The sequence below is a fragment of the Mytilus californianus genome, unplaced genomic scaffold (assembly GCF_021869535.1).
Source record: "Mytilus californianus isolate M0D057914Y unplaced genomic scaffold, xbMytCali1.0.p SCAF_7, whole genome shotgun sequence".
In the NCBI taxonomy this organism is placed as follows: domain Eukaryota; kingdom Metazoa; phylum Mollusca; class Bivalvia; order Mytilida; family Mytilidae; genus Mytilus; species Mytilus californianus.
Genome location: NW_026262723.1, coordinates 51,505,034 through 51,523,505, shown reverse-complemented (window position 1 = coordinate 51,523,505; position 18,472 = coordinate 51,505,034). Strand labels below are relative to the sequence as shown.

Genomic DNA, 18,472 nt, shown 5'->3' with positions numbered 1-18,472 from the left:
GCCACCAGGATATTTTATTAAATAACGGGACCAATATTAATCCAAATTTGGCCTCAATCATTATTTGAGTATCAGTTATGATTTTTATCTATCTTTACATGATTTCTAAAACCAAAGTAGAGTCAGGTGAGCGACACAGGCTCTTGAGAGCCTCTAGTTATGAATAGGATAAATATACCCTTGACTCCACTGAGTTGGATACTCCCCTGATGAGAATAACTCATTAACATAGTAATAATACTCCAATAAGTAGTTTGTATGTATTTTACATGCTTGAAAAGATGTTTTGAAAATTTTACTTAACCATGGTATTTTGACCCCCCTGCCATGGTATATTGAACCCCCCCCCTTTGCACCTCCAATTTCAAAATTCTAGCTATTTTAGCTCCTTTACATAGTAATAATACTCCAATAAGTAGATTGTATTTTACTTAGCCATGGTATTTTGACCCCCCTGTGGTATATTGAACCCCCTACTAAAAACCTCCAATTAAAAAAAAATGATAGCCAACAAATTGTAAATTAGATAATCTGCAATAGTATTTATCTAAAACAGGGGGGGTTCAATTTTCCATGGTGGGGTTCAAAATACCATATGTAAAAAATGACCCCGGGGTCAAAATACCATGCAGTATAATGACCCCGGGGTCAATTTTCCATATGGTATTTTGACCCCGGGTTCATTTTTCAGGGGGTTCAAAATACAATACGACACCGGTAAGCAAATTTAATTTCTACCATGCAGCTTCTTCCTGTTTGCTGATAATTGGAAATTTTACAACACTCATTGTACCAGTATGGAAGGGAATGATTTTATATTTGGTTTGGACACAGTATGGGAGCGACATCGGATCTTGGAACTAGCCGAAGTGGAGAGAGGTTGTAAATCCAAGCTGCTGTACATGCAACACACAAGTTGCCGTACATTAACGAAACTTTGTTTTTGTGATTCACATAACTTTTAAAGACAAATTATGAAAATTATGGTCTTGTGTATTAACAGTGGGTCATATTTGAAAAAAAGGAAAAAATATCCAATTTTTAGAAGCTTCTTTTCTTGATCTTTTTTCCGGTACTAGATGCAGTTTTATCTCCAGATTTAATTTACACTGATGTCTAACATTCCTAAATGATTTGGAGAAGAGGTCAATTCCCAACATACCATTATACAAACCTTTAGACACTTTCAATAATAACAAATGCATAAAAAATTGGAATTCTTACTTGTGATTACAAAATCTTACAACCTCTCTCTGCTTCAGCTAGTAGCAATATCTGGTGTCGCTCCATGATACAGTGTTGCAGATTGAAAATCATCATGAGTTGTGGTTAGCAAATTTAACATCCGCATTGCAGCTATTTCCTGTTTGCCAATAGTTTGAAATTTACAACACTCATTAATGTACAAGGAAATTTTTGTCAAAGTTTTCTTGGCTTCAATGAATGTGATCATGAATAATCAGTTACCCTTCAGTAAAATTGTTACTCAATCAGTTGCATGCAGCATTACAGGTTCACATCCAGTATTGGTCTTGTTGAGATACTATGCGTGCTATTGATCAACTATATTTGGTGTATGGAATGATTGTAACACAGTAAGTCTGTCTGGCAGGTATCATCTGCCCTTAACCTCATTTTCATGGCTCATTGGTCAATGATAAGTTTCCATAGTAAGTTCATCTTCTCACATACTATAAGCAGTATTATATGTCAACTAAATGTGGTGTATAGAATGATATTTAGTTGTACATACATATGTCAGTCTGGCACAGTTTGTTTTGACCCTGACCTAATTTTCATGGTTCATTGGTCAGTTGAATAATCCTGGTTCAGTCTGTTTATTATATACTATAAGCATTAGGTTAACTATATTAGGTGCATGGAATAACTGTAAGGTGTCATCTGACCTTGACCTCATTATCATGGTTCATTGGTCAATGTTAAGTTTTCATGGTTTGGTCTGTTTCTTGGATACTATAGTAAATAGAACACGATATATTGAATGTATTGTAAGGTGTACATGTCTGTTTGGCAGGTTATATCTGACCTTGACCTCATTTGCCATCAATTATTGATAATATTTAAGTTTATGTGATACTTGTAGTATAAACCTTTGTTTTAAAAACTTGCAACATAAAATGGATCGTGGTTAGTAAAGTAGGCGAGACATTTCACCTTTTGATCCGATAGTTCTTTGGCTAGAAATCCTTAAGCATTTGATTTTTTGGCCAAAGCCAGTAATATATATGTAGGACTCTGATGTGTGATGGGGACGTTGAAGTGCGATGGTCTGCGCCTAAGTGTGATGGTCCTTTCGCTGATGTGCGATGGTCTATAAGATGCATAATGGCTAGTTTAAAATTTATAGATGTTCAACTATTATGAGAGCTTGAAATTTTTATTAAATAAATTTCCAAACGATCAATATTTTCTCCAGTTGCAGTAAAAAACATATGTGATCTATTTTATTCCTTGTCCTGATTCACAGCAGCTGTATAGATTTTTCACTTGTTTTGCCTTGACTAAACCAAAAAGTATTTGCATTTCAAATAACTACCACATTTTTTTCAGTCATTGAACATGTTGAAGTTGGTAATGGTTTTAAAGGAAAATAACTTTTGTATGTAGCATCAATTTCTGAATGATTGTATGACCAAGTGCTTTTTTTTGTCGAAGCTTTTTACAAAGTATAATGTACACTACACCGTCACATTGAGGACTGAAAATCCAGCGACTATTTATCATGACTGTTTTGATCTGAACAGGTTATACTCTCGATATTTTACATAAAAAAAACCGAAAAGCTACTAAAAAAAAAAGTTGACTTCTACTTTGACATGTTTGAGATGTGAACATGAAAAACATTGAAAATATGATCCATTGCACTTCAGCGTAACCCCCATCGCACTTCGGCTTAGCTATCTACAATTTAGCGTCGCAATGCCACCATCGAACTACGTCGTGATCAAACACACACTTCAGCATTAAACCATCGCACATCAGCGTGACCATCACAGTTCAGAGTCCTACATATATATATTTAAACAATCAACAAATTTAAACTTCTAGAGATCACCGTATAGTCTAAAATGATGGACAAGATGTAAACACATTTTGGCATGTGCTCTAACCTCTCCCAGAGTTTTTAAATTATGAAAGCCTTTAACAACAACCAATTCAAATATCTACCACTGAAATCTGACATTATAAGCAAAAGCATTTATTTATAGCATAGTTTGTAAAATGTTTCTTTTATATATGTTTATACTTTGTACAGTATTAATATACAGTAAACATTGATAAACAGATAGAAAGTTTTAAGCTCTTAGTTAATCTATGGATGTTAATTCTTTTCAGTTGAAAAAAGAATTTGCTGAACAGAAGAAATTAGAACGGGAGAAAGTCCAGCTTGAAAAGAAAAAGAATGTTCAAATTAGAAAAATACAAGGAGAAAGAAAGAAACAAATGGGGGCTTGGAATCAATCATTAGAGGTATGGGAGCCACTTGAAAATAATATGTACAAATGAAGTATGAAAATAATTATTTAGAAATGTAATCTTCTTATCATCTTTGGGGCCTTGTTGGCAGAGTGGTCTAAGTAGTTCATCTACAGTATCACTAGTCTGCCAACACTGAGGTTTTGACTAGGATTGCCAGTTTTCTTGGTGAAAGTGGGTGGTTCTCTCTGGGTACTCCCCTAGTTCCTCTACCAATAAAAACTGGGAGCCACGATATAGCAAACAGTGCTGAATGCGGCAAAACACAAACTTTTCATCTTTTAAATACTTTCCACAAATCAGGGCTCACCCTACATCAGAATCAAGTCCACCAATGGGTCTTCAACATCTGTGAGAAAATCCCTTACCCGCAGGCGGGCTTCAGCTGGCCCCTAAACAAAAATGTGTACTAGTTCAGTGAAAATGGATGTCACACTAAACTACGAAACATATAAATGAACAAAAATGAAAAAAACATACAAGACTAACAAAGGCCAGAGGCTCCTGACTTGGGACAGGCGCAAAAATGCGGCAAAGTTAAACATGTTTTGTGAGATCTCAACCCTCCCCCTATACCTCTAGCCAATGTAGAATAAACAAACACACAGCGATATGCACAGTAAAAATTAGTTTAAAAGAAGTCAGAATAGGTAACAGAAGAAACTAAGCAAAATGACAATGATACATAAATTAACAAAGGACTACTAGCAGTTACTGACATGCCAGCTCCAGACCTCAATTAAACTGATTGAAAGATTATGTCTTCATCATATGAAAATCAAGCACAATCACTCCTCGTTAGGGGTTTTAATAGTATCATACCATCATAAAATATATGAGAAGAACATAACCCGTATCATGCCAACAACTGGTTTTAAAATAAATGTGTATATTTCCGATGCAAAGACCCATATTAATACCAAAATATGCCATCTTTAATGACCTGACAAAAGTGCGCTTTGTATAGAATATTACCATAAAAGATTAGATGTGAAATACCTGAACGTATAAGATGTCTATGGAAAGCCAACGGGGTCAAAATTCTAAATTCGTAAATTGTCAATTTGTAACTTGTAACTGTGTAATTTCAAAATGCTTAATTCATAAATTGTCAATTTGTAACTTGAAACTGTGTAATTTGTACATTTGTGATATGTATATTTGTAATTCTTGAATTCGTGATTTGTCAATTCAACATTTGTATTTTGATCATTAGGTGCTACATTTGTAATATATTTATTTGTAATTTGTAAATTGCTTAATTGTACATATGTATTTTGTAAATTTGTAGATGTCAATTAGAATCTTTGTTTTTATGTTATTTGTAAAAGCGTATTATACTTGACGTTAAATCAACACTTTTGTAACGCGATAATTGCAAAATGGGTGATTTGTTCATTCGACATTTGTACATTCATTTTATGCTGCATTTCATATAATGATAACAGATGGCACCGCTGTCGGACTTTCTGTATCTTTCGGGACGTTACCAGTTTCGAAGTATATATAACTTGGATGATGAAAGGTGAATTATTTTACAAGTGTACCCAATAATATTAAAGTATACAAACCTTTACACTCTGTGTCAGGGTTATTATTGATATGTCTGACCAAAACGAAGAAGAACCCTAACACTGTTCTTTATAAGGGAAAATAGTGACCAGATAGGAAAAAGGGGGAAGGGGGACACCTCAATTTGGGGGATGGGGTTTGGGTTACTTGCCATCCTTTTAGGTATAACTGTGCCGAATACACTTGTCAAATCATACCCTGTTCTTTACAGAAAATATTGGAAAACATACCCTGTTCTAGACACAATCAGAAAATGTAAACCCTGTTCTAGAATGCTCGGAAAATGTAAAGAGGGGCGGGAGGACCTTTTTCGGGAAGTCGGAATTTGACCTTTATTTTCACGGGAATTCAGAATTTACCCCTATCAGGATTCAGGAATCAATGATTTAATTTTTTTCGGGACCCGGGAAGTTATGTTTTATTTTTTCAGGAATTCCAGATGCAGTGTATAATTTTCCGGGAATCCAGGATACCTCAATATCTCTTTCAAGATTGAATGTTCGAATACTTTGTATACAGTTTTTTATGCGAGATACTTTTCGTGAAAGAAGAGATTTCATCTCTTTGACGAGCAAGTTATCTTCCATAGCTATTGTACTGTAATAAAAGTTGAAACACTATTTATAAATTATATATATACATGTACCATATTTCATATAACCTAGGTAGTTGAGTGAACTGGGGTGCTGGATGCAGGGTAGGCAGTCGCAGAGTTTCAAAAATATCAATAATATTTAGACAAATTACATGTAGCCATACCATTATTATAAAAGAATGATTTTTTAAGGTTTTTCATGAAATTAACCTCATTAAAATAAACAAAATACAGTTTAAATGTAAAGGATATCAACCCATTTGAAACGAAGCTACATGTATGTCAACCTAATCATCGTTGCCATTTTAATAAATTAACATTAAATATGATGCCATTTCAATTTGTATGAAATATGCAAATATACACATGATCACAGCCTTAAGTGGACGGTCCCCCCTGGAGATGGGGAGGGTGGGTTACTTCCTATAATTTTAGTGGTATGAGTGTGCTGCAAAACAGGGTCGCTTTTTCATGTCCTGCTGGTTAATAGAACAGTTTTTTTTTTGTTTTGTTTTTTTAATGTGTCAAAAACACAGTTGAGTTTGGATACAGGAAATAGATACAAGTATTGTTTAGCTAACATAATTGGTCCAAGTACACAGTTATAGTCCTTTGATTTTCGTTGTCCACAAATATAGTCCCTAGTGTGAACAGTGTGATACTTGCCAATTTTTTAGCTCACCTGGCCCAAAGGGCCAAGTGAGCTTTTCTCATCACTTGGCATCCGTTGTTTTCAATAACTTTTTACATTTTGAACTTCTTCTAGAGAACCACTGAATGGAATGAAACCAAACATGGCATGAATGTTCCTTATGAGGTGCTGACCAAGTGTTGTTACTTTGAAGCCGATCCATCATCCAAGATGGCCACCAGCGGGGGACTTAGTTTAACATAGGACCCTATGGGAAATACATACAAATGTCTTCTTTTAGGGGACCACTGAATGGAATGAAACCAAACATAGCATGAATGTTCCTTACGAGGTGCTGACCAAGTGTTGTTACTTTGAAGCCGATCCATCATCCAAGATGGCCGTCAGCGGGGGACTTAATGTAACATAGGACCCTATGGAAAATACATACAAATGTCTTCTTTTAGAGAACCACTGAATGGAATGAAACCAAACATAGCATGAATGTTTCTTATGAGGTGCTGACCAAGTGTTGTTACTTTGAAGCCGATCCATAATCCAAGATGGCCGCCTACGGGGGACTTAGTTTAACATAGGACCCTATGGGAAATAGTTACAAATGTCTTCTTTTAGAGAACCACTGAATGGAATGAAACCAAACATGCCATGAATGTTCCTTATAAGGTGCTGACCAAGTGTTGTTACTTTGAAGCCGACCCATAATCCAAGATGGCCGCCAGCGGGGGACTTAGTTTAACATAGGACCCTATGGGAAATACATGCGAATGTCTTCTTTTAGAGAACCACTGAATGGAATGAAACCAAACATGGCATGAATATTCCTATTGAGGTGCTGACCAGTGTTGTTACTTTGAAGCCGATCCATAATCCAAGATGGCCGCCAGCGGGGGACTTAGTTTAACATAGGACCCTATGGGAAATACATGCGAATGTCTTCTTTTAGAGAACCACTGAATGGAATGAAACCAAACATGGCATGAATGTTCCTTATGAAGTGCTGACCAAGTGTTGTTACTTTGAAGCCAATCCATCATCCAAGATGGCCACCAGCTGGGGACAGTGTTTGACAAAGGACCCTATGGACAATACATGTAAATGTCTTCTTTTAGAGAACCACTGAATGGATTGAAACCAAACATGGCATGAATGTTCCTTATGAGGTGCTGACTAAGTGTTGTTACTTTGAAGCTGATCCTTTATCCATGATGGCCACCAGCGGGGGGACTTCCTTTAACATAAGACCCTATTGGAAATACATACAAATGCTTCTTCTAGAGGTGCACTGAATGGAATGAAACCAAACATGGCATAAATGTTTCTTATGAGGTGCTGATGAAGTGTTGCTACTTTGTTGCTGATTTACTGTTCAAGATGGCCACCAGGATTTTTTATTAAATTACTGGGCCAATATTAAACCAAATTTGGCCTCACTCATTATTAGGGTATCTGTTATGATTTTAATCTATTTTAACATGATTTCCAAAACCAAAGTAGAATCAGGTGAGCAACACAGGCTCTTGAGAGCCTATAGTTTTATACGCCTTCCAAATTTATTTCTCCATGTTTTATGCCTCAAATAGCAAGTAGGGGGATGAAATTACACTGTTAAAAAATTTGGGTCATGAATTTTAAAGTAAAGTAGTGATTTGGTCCAGCTGAAAATGTTAAAAATAAGCACTTCGGAAGCTGTCAAAAGATTTCAAGACCCCCTTAATATAAAATTGTCCATATTTAGAGTTAGAGCCGATGAACTTTTCTATAATTTTGATATAATTTGTCCCAAAAGTAGTACAACACACTGTAAAAATATTATTGAGAAAACGCAGGTGGGATTTTTTTAATTTTCATTTAAAAGAAATGCACTACGAAATAACTGTGTACTCGGACCTAAGAGGTGAAATCAGGAAATATAGAATCTGTACTTTGGCAACTTCCCTGAATGATTTGATGGTGTTAATTTGTCAAATAGCATGAAACTAAAGGATTTAAACTTTTATTTGATAGAATTTCTGCAAAAATGACCAATTTTGCCATTATATGGTCAAAATAAGCATTTCATAGCTTTTTCAATTTTGATGCATAAGTGGCATTCTGACTTTCTATCTGACAGGTTTTCATGTGTCAATATTTGTGTTTCTATGCTTTAATCCAGTTGTATTACTCATTTGTGAACTCTGAATCTACAGAAAAGAAGATTATCTCAGACAAGATGTGCAAAATGTGTTGTATAAATGACCCTCGTCTAACGCCCTGTTTGGATCAAGTTAAATGTGAGGAGCTTGGTACATAAAAGTTGAAGTCCATAATAAAGACCTCACTAAATTTGTATAAAAAGCACTTAACAATGTCTTTTGTACCTGTTTCATTTCACATAATATCTTTTTTTTCTTCTGTAGGATAGCAAGTGGTTCAAATATATGCCTGTTGAGACTAAAATTGCCTGCAAGTTTTTCACTAAAAAGTGAAAAATCTTTGTATCAGACCATACTGTCTGCAAAAAAAGTTGAATGCAAGAGTCTTTTTGTGCTCAGATTTATTGTATCATGTCACCTGAATATATAGAAATGATAGAAAAGACACACATTTTTATTTCCTATAGCTTCAATATGCATTTTTATATGTAAATATGTGCTACGGCCTAAATTGGCCTTAAATTATTTTCAGTCTTACTTGGCCTAAGACCCTTTTAAACTAATATGATATGTTATTTGTAAGTTTTCTTTCCATTTAAAGTACATTAAATACATATGTAAGGATTATTTATAACCAAAAAGCTTTACAAATTCAAAATTGCTGGAGAATATTACATATTCATGTAAGGCCCCCCTTCATTGGAAAACCTCCATTTTTAGGCACAGGCTCATATAAATTTGACTTTTGAATAATTATGCTAAGTCTGATATATCAAATGAGTACTCTATTGCTTTTAATACATGATATATTATATATTAGGGCATTTTAAAATTATTTTTTTGCAATATTTTAATTTTAAAAGCCCCAAATGTTGATGGTTGAAATTTTTCAATTTTAATTGTCCATATTTAGAGTTAGAGCCAATAAAGTTTTCTATAATTTTGATATAATTTGTCCCAAAAGTAGTACAACACACTGTAAAAATATTATTGAGAAAGCGCAGGTGGAATTTTTTTAATTTTCATTTATTGTCTAAAAGAAATGCACTACGAAATAACTGTGTACTCGGACCAATTGTAATTGTTTTAACAGGGTAAAAAGTAAGTAAAAGACATATATTTTCTTAGCTAGTCTAGAACAGGGTTTACAGAGGGGTGTCATCCTGGATTCCTGGAAAATTATACACTACATCCAGAATTCCCGAGAAAATAAAACATAACTTTCCGTGGCCTGAAAATAAAATCATTGATTCCTGAATCCTGATAGGGGTAAATCCTGAATTCCCATGACACAGAGCGTAAACGGTTTGTATACTTCAATCGTATTTGGTACACTTGTAAAATAATTCACCTTTCTTCATCCACGTTATCTATACTTCGAAACTGGTAACCTCCCGAAAGTTCGACAGCGGTGCCTTCTGTTATCATAATACGAAATGTATTATAAATGTAGCATAAAATGAATGTACAAATGTTGAATGAACAAATCACCCACTTTGCAATCATCGCATTAGAAAAGTGTCGATTTACAACGTCAAGTATAATACGCTTTTACAAATAACATAAATGCAAAGATGCTAATTGACATCTACAAATTTACAAAATACAAATGTACAATTTAGCAATTTACAATTACAAATAAACATATCACAAATGTAGCACCTAATGATACAAATGTTGAATTGACAAATCACGAATTCAAGAATTACAAATATACATATCACAAATGTACAAATTACACAGTTACAAGTTACAAATTGACAATTTACGAATTAAGCATTTTCAAATTACACAGTTACAAGTTACAGATTGACAATTTACGAATTTAGAATTTTGACCCCGTTGGCTTTCCCTAGATGTCTGCATGTTGATTTATATTTACAAATGATGTCCTTGTACCTATGATAAAATTTAGTAAATGTTTTGACTAGTTTGCATTGTGATATCGAAAACTCTGGTGTAATAATTGTAGTAAATGTAAATCTTGTACTTTAGGCTTTGAAATTAGCATAGAAAGATAATAGATATAGAAATAAGGAGATGTGGTTTGATTGCCAACAAGACATCTTTCCACCAAGGACCAAAGGAAAGGGATGAAAACAAGTACAGGTTACTTTATAGCCTTAAACAAACAGCAAATCCCATACTGCATATGATAAGCAATTAAAGGCTCTGGGAAAACAAAATGGGAAATGATTCTATAGAGAAAAAACCTGCTTACCACATATCCTTATTTTTATATTGTTTGTCCTACTTTGTCTCTTAGGCCAACTAAAATTAATTAGTAGATGTAGAAAAAGTGGGGTGGATTTAATTTTTTGAACTTCTACTTCCTCTGAAACCCTTTTGTAATGTGTTCTTCATATATGTTAGAGTATATATAATAAAGATAGCTTATATAATAAGAATTCTGCATACTTTTTCAACTTTTTCCAAATCCTGAAATAATATTTCTGATTAGCAACCACTATTATGATTACCTTAGAAACCAATTTTCAGTCAGTAGCAAAAATGTGGAAGAATGCTCTCTTCATCAATTTTCTTTAACTTGCTGAGCTGTTTGTAATGCCCATAAAATGAAGCAGTGTTTCAGAACACCATGGGCACTGCCATCTAATTTGCAGTGATAACCATCCACATCAGATTGATAAACCCCCATGAATGATATCCAAAGAGCAAGAATAACGACACACATTGGTACGGAAAACAAGTATATTGAGTACAGAGGGAACATAGACCAAATCTTTGTTGAAAAAATACTAGGGTTGATGCTTTGTAGATTCTTATGTAAAATGCATCAACTTCCTTAAACGTGAACTGAACCAAGAGAAGAAGTTGTTTGATGACTAATGAGTGCCTTGGTTAGAGGGTGTTGGGTTTTTTTGGCCGATGTTTTGTACTCAAATTTCATTTGATCAAAAACAGTGTACCGGTAATACATTGCACAAGTTTGTAATTGGGTCAACTTGATTTCTTAACTCCAGTCAATTTTTCATACCAATATGTACCATGATATTTGTGCTTTGATATCATTCATGTGGGCTTATGGTAAAAAAAATTCCTGACACAAAGTTATTGTATAAATAAAGAACCCATGGTTTTTGTCTTGCCTGTCACAGTATGCGAGACATAGGTATGTGTTTTGGTCTGTTTTTCAATTACCATAGGCAATTGGTCAACTATATTTTGTGTATGGAATAATTGTAAGGTGTACATGTCTGTGTGACAGTTATTATCTGACCTTGACCTCATTGTCATGGATCTTTAAAAATGTTAAGTTTATTGTGATACTTGTAGTGAAACCTTTATCTTTAAGACTTTCAACATAAAATCAATGGTCAGTAAAACAGGTGAGACATTTCAGCGTGTGCACTCTTGTTTTAATTACTGAAATTTGTGACGTACCCTGATTTGTGTTCTTTGACCATGTTGACACCACTAATTAGTTACTCGTAATCCAAATATTTCAGGCCCTGTCTGTAATCAATCTCTCCTACTCGCTATGTAGCTTGCCATTGTAGATCAACTTAATTATTCTGTTTAAACTACTTGAAGAAATATGAAAACCATGTCAATGTTTTGCAATAGGAAAGTTTGTATGAAACCAAATTATCAGAGCTGTTACCAGTAAGAGTAATGAACAAAATCTGTAAATTTTTTAAAATAAAAAAAATTGAGGCAGGCAGAATGAAAGTCCTCCAATCAATTTAAATTGGCCTAATCAACTAAAATTGAAAAGATAAGATATACAATCTATGTGGTTTAAATTCATGACTCAAAATCACTACACATTAATTAAAAAACCTGAAGCCAAAGTATAGCGCTTTTATTACAGTTTTTCATATCAAAGTTGATTCCTACAACATGGAGCAAAAACTTTCACCAAACTGCAAGTTTGTCTATCTCTAATATTGGGATGAATGGAATCATTAGCTAGATAGATATAAGAAGATGTGGTATGAGTGCCAAAGAGACAACTCTCCATCCAAGTCAAAATTTATAAAAGTAAACCATTATAGGTCACAGTACGGTCTTCAACACAGAGCCTTGGCTCACACCCAGCAGTAAGCTATAAAGGGCCCCAAAAAATGTCTATCACACTATTTTTTTCAGTTTATGAAAATTGTTTTAGATCCACACATTATAAATGATTGTGGATTAGGAGCAGCCATCTTTAAAGCGGGAGAAGAATTAAAGGTACCTTGTGTTACAGAGGAACAGGGCTTTCCATTTACTATATCATGGAAGAGAATGGTGACAGAATGGATAGAAAATGGTACACAGGTATAAAACAACATAACATTATGAATAACAAGCCTGAAGAATGTAAAACAAATCTACAAGAGATGACCAATGTCTATTCTGTCCTGTCAGTCTCTCTTGATCTCTCGAATTTACTTTTTATACGCCCGTCAAATTTTTGACGGGACGTATTATGTTATACAAATGTACGGCGTCCGTCCGTCTGTCTGTCCGTCTGTCTGTCCGGCGTAAACATGTCGCACCGTAACTTGAGAATGACTTATCCAAATTTCATGAAACTTAACATAGTTGTTTCTTATGATGGTCAAACGATCTGTATACTTTTTGGTGAAAATAAGATTAAAACTTTTTGAGTTACGGGACTTAGTAACTAAAACAGGTGTGTGTTTTTTTTCACATGTCGCGCCGTATCTCAAAAACAGTTTATGATTATTGCTTAAAACTTTACACACTTCTTAGTTATATTAATTTTAAGATCTGTATACTTTTTGGTGATGATTCAAAATTTTATTTTTGAGTTATTGAGTATTTTGTAAAAAAAGGGGGAGGGGTTTTTCACATGTCGCGCCATATCTCAAAAATGATTTATGATTATTGCTTAAAATTTTACACACTTCTTAGTTATATTAACCTAAAGATCTGTATACTTTTTAGTTTTGATTCAAAATTTTTTTTTTGAGATATTGATTTTTTTTTTTTTAAAGGGTGTTTTCACATGTCGCGCCGTATCTCAAAAACGATTTATGATTATTGCTTAAAATTTTACACACTTCTTAGTTATATTAATCTAAAGATCTGTATACCTTTTGGTTTTGATTCAAAATTTAATTTTAGAGATATTGAGTTTTTTGTAAAAAAAAAAAGGGGGTTTTCGCATGTCACGCCGTATGTCAGAAACTATTTATGCTTATTGCATAAAAATTCACACACAAGACGACGGGCGTATCATGCGCTCATGGCGCAGCTGTTTATTGTGAAATTTATACAAACTTCAATCATGTTTGTCAATGGTAAATATAAATAAATGTTAAAACCTGTACTGTACTTTAAAACTTTATTAAAGTTCAAAATGATGTTCTGAATTGTTTCATGTTTTTTAGTATAAGCTGTCTTCAATTGTTTTCAAACTTTTCTTTCAATTTTGACATGTGAATACATTAATTTTTTTTTAAGAAATAATTTCAGCTTTGCTATGAGCCATTGTTTAAAATAATTAGAGGTTAGCAACTTCCCACACTTGCATGATTTGTAAGCATTTTTTGTTATCTAGGTGGAAACTCTGAAGAGAGAAGTAACAGAAGATGAAGCCTTAATCATTTTACCTGTTTCTGACTTTGTCCATATGGTTGAAAATTCAAAACAGGTACTTATTCATCTAGCAGCAATAAATACTACCTTGACGTGCTGTTCATGCTAGTTCTTCAAGCATACTCTGTTTATTTAAATATCCCTCGCCATGCTCTTCTGAATTTAAAGTATTTCTTTACTAAATTCCTTTCGTAAAAATAAGACAAAACTCTAATGTAAATTTGGTTGATCGCAGTAACTTGTTCTTCTCTCTTGCAAACAATGTTTAACAACATAATTAGGTAATACAATTTAATAACAATATTCAAATTGACATTTGCATACAACAAAATTGTCCAACACATCATTTTATTTTAATGAACTTCAACTCTATATGATCAATATTCATGAATATGACAATAAACGGTAAACTGTACTGTATGTAGTTCAGACATGGGGTCAATTACTTTTGAAAGTAATTAATTATATTCAATTACAATTACAAAATCTTCAATTAAATTACACATTACATTTGAATTTTTTTGACAATGTAATTAATTACTTTCCAATTACTTGGCAAATGTAATTTATTACTTCAATTACTTTTGAAAGGAAAATTTAGAACATGCATTTATTCTATCATATGTACATAATTATCATACATTGCTTTATAGTAATAACAAATGAGATCTACAGTGACTATTTTCAAATTCAGCCAGTATCAAAGAAGAGTAAAAGTTAAATATCTGTTGTGTTACGGGAATAAAGAAAAACCAAACATAAATCTGAAGTGCTCATAATACTTTGTCTATCAGGAATCGTTAGGACTAGATGTCTGGTTTAATTTAATGTGCAAAATGATAAAAAGCCTTATTCAATATTTGGAAAATATTAAATTTTGTTTAATTACCTATTGAAATTTTATGTTTTAATGTATTTCATTGAAAATGATACAAGAAGAGAGCCCTATAGTTAAAATTTTATTTTTTTATTTTGATCACAACTTATTAAAATTATTTTTCCTAAAGAAATGATTTAGAAAGTCTGACTTTTTAAAAAATATAATGTAGTTTTAATCACAATTAATTGATTTAAAAAAAAATCATGTACCTAGGAGTATATTTATCTCTCTCTAATTGGCTTAACACCTGTTTAACATGCAAACATAACTGTTGTAAAAACAGTCATTATATAGTTTATGATAAAACAAATAGCCAGAGGTTATATTTATTGATTGACTTATGACCTTTCAAATTGATTATGTTGAATCAATGTCTAACAATATCCATCTGAATATACATGTAGGTAACAAACTAATTAAGGTATAAGACGGTGACTTACTAATGGTTTCTTTTAAACACAAATTATGGCATGTTTCTGCAGTATTTTTTTTTTCTTTTTAATTTTTTGTTCATTCATTACAAAATAAAGAATCTTCCATGGTTGTGTAATTACAGAAGGTATACTGTGTAGGCTTTGATTTGTCAGCTAACTACATTTGCTAAGGTCGTGGCTTTTCATAATTTTTTGAGAAAACACAAGATTCAATCTTTCTGATCCCAAATTACAAATGTAATTGAGTTGTAATTGAAAAGTAATTGTCAATTACAGACAATTTTGGCTTTGTAATTCATTACTTTCAATTACTTGTAATTGAAAAAATGCTCAATTACACATTACATTCAATTACTTGAGAAATTGTAATTAATTACAGCCAATTACAATTACATATTTCAATTACCCCCATGTCTGTTGTAGTTACTGTGAGCACATTTGATGAACTGACAGCTCAACAATTCCTTTATTAAATATAACAGAACCTCACCCTTTAAAACGCCAAAGGATTTCACGTGCATATATAACCAATATATCTAAATCCAAACATGTTTTACAACTTCTCTAACCAGTTTTGAATATATTTAACTATATTTAACACAGGGGAAATCCATAAAGTCAAACGAAAAGAAATATAATTAAATTCTCCCTTGCTATACTCTTACGAATTTATTATAGGATTAAACGCCTTTTTAAAGGAATTTATTGGTGTATAAACTCGACCAATTCACTAACAAACGAATAAAAGTCGAGGACTTTTATGATATGTTTGTGAGTGACTTGGTCCAGTTTATACACCAATAAAGGAGTAAGTCCAGTAAGACCCCTTTTTGGCCCCAAAATAAAGCAGTTTTACAAAACTGTTAAATGTAAACTTTGAGTTATTTATTAAAAAGTAGAATGCGTCTGCTACATAAATATGGGCTGTTTTTGACAATACAATGCACATATATCGGGAACTAGCATCATTAAGTCATGCTAAGTTACTGAAATCTTCACAATTTTAGCATTTTAGTTAAATTTTAGACGGTTTCCGTCTTAAATGAAAGTGGCCGCATTTGTGTTCATTCTTTATATTGAAATGTAAGTTGTATTTCATGATAACACATAACATATATAAAGGTTGAGGATGAACACGGATGCGGCCATTTTCATTTTTGGCAAAAACCATCTGAAAAGTGACATTTGTTGGCATATTTGATAGATTTTTCATATTTAAGCTTGAATCGGAGCGTTTTTAATGAGTAAATCAGTTAAAATCTTTCACATAAACTAATAGAATCAACCAAAATAGACACTTAAGTGTTTAAAAAGTGTCCAAAATCTTGCGTCATATGAACCTGAAATTTGAGGCCAAAATCGGCCCTTACCGGACCTACTCCTTCCTTTAAAAAGGTGTTTAATCCTTATAATTCTTTAAATTGGAATTTATTTTTCCACACTCATAACCTCTTTCACACGTAAATTGTATAATTATGTCATTGAATCAATCTGGCGCATGAGTATATTTATTTGTTAAATCAAAAGTATGTACTCCATGAAATTTGATATCTGATAAAAAATAAACTACAAAAAATCATAATATCATTCAAATGAATGTTTTGTGTTTATTATTTAATTTAACAATTAACGCGAGGTGAAAATAAATAAAATTTAAACGTCGAGCCGGATTGTCAGTTATTATGGTCGCCATCTTGTTTACATTGGTTACAAAAAGAAGTTCGGTCAACGTCGTCTATCGAAAAATAAACAACGTCAAGAACAACTAACAGATGTCCTCTCGGCCAATCATATCAACGTATTCCCTAATATGCAAATCATATAAGAATTATTCAAATATATTTCTTTACTAAATTCCTTCGTATAAATAAGACAAAACTCGAATGTAGATTTGGTTGCTCACAGTAACTTCGACAAAACAAAGGAAAGGAGTAGATACAATTTGAATCAAATGCCAAGATGGCTTAGTTAAATTTTTTAATATCCTAATATGTCCGGAAATAGTCTTTTTTCAAATAAAAATTAAGATTCTAAATTGGACACACTATTTCTTAAAATAAGTCCACCAATAAAAAACTGAAACCATTTGAAACACACCACATTCGAAATTTCTCAAATAAATGCGGTATTTCATAATAGTAGTACTGGCCTTGATGGTTCTACAATACACAATCAACTACAGTCAGGATTCTACTTCGTTAAAATTATCTCCCCATTACGCCACCAAATTTTTATAATCGTAAAAATGGAAGCCGTTGTAGTGATGACACGCTGTCAATTTAGCTCTTGAAAACCGATAAATTTATCCACATAGCATCATTACGATCCTTATATGCCAGTTGTGTTTTAAATGACCAATGTATCTACTAGCTATTTAGCATCATTTAATGTACTTTTATGCATTTGGTCAACTTAAAACTATTATCTGATTGGTTGTCAGGGGGAATTTTCGAAAGTTCAAAAATATTTAAAAAAATGCTAATTAAATATTTCGTGGAAGGGCAGACTAAAAATTTTCAAAGGTTGAAGACTAATTATCCTAGATAACACACACAAAAAATGAAGTTTTTTTGAAGATATGCATTTTTAAGATCCACTTGAAAAGTCTGTCGTCAAGTACTTTTAGTAAAAATTTGTAATTCGAACACATCTATTCTGCTGTTATGACTCATAAGAAAGGTATTTCACTTGACCCATATATTTTATTTTTTAGTACTGTAAAGTTTTAATGTTATTATATCAACCTAGAGCCTATATATATAAAAATAATAGAATCTGAAGCGAGATGATGTATGAAATATGTTTTTTTATACATTTTCAAGACGTAATAGTCAACTCAAACATGCCTAAACATAAAAAGGTGTACTCGACTTTCTCTTTTTGAGGAAATTATTGCCCATTTTGGGGATTTTTTCACAAAAAACGCGCCGGAGGCAGAGATGCAATAATGCTTTAAAAGGATCAATCTATTATCTTTCTTTGGAATTTTTTTCAGCGGAATTTATGCTTATGCACAAAAAAGATTCACATGTATTTGCACCTACTACAATCGACTGTTTTGTGAAAATTTTTCTATAATTTTAAAGTTTACAAATATTACGAAGCTCCATACCATAATTTAAGTAAAAACACATACAT

General features: G+C 32.7%; 1 protein-coding gene across 2 annotated transcripts in view; it reads left to right on the top strand.

Annotated features, from left to right (window-relative positions):
- LOC127709708 (crossover junction endonuclease EME1-like) overlaps positions 1 to 18,472 on the top strand; it is a 71,903-nt gene that overhangs the window by 13,110 nt on the left and 40,321 nt on the right. For both annotated transcript variants that reach the window (XM_052215369.1, XM_052215368.1), the window contains exons 3-5: positions 3,358 to 3,492; positions 12,563 to 12,733; positions 13,983 to 14,075. In XM_052215369.1, coding sequence (XP_052071329.1) covers positions 3,358 to 3,492; positions 12,563 to 12,733; positions 13,983 to 14,075 — 399 coding nt within the window. The remainder of the gene's footprint in view (positions 1 to 3,357; positions 3,493 to 12,562; positions 12,734 to 13,982; positions 14,076 to 18,472) is intronic.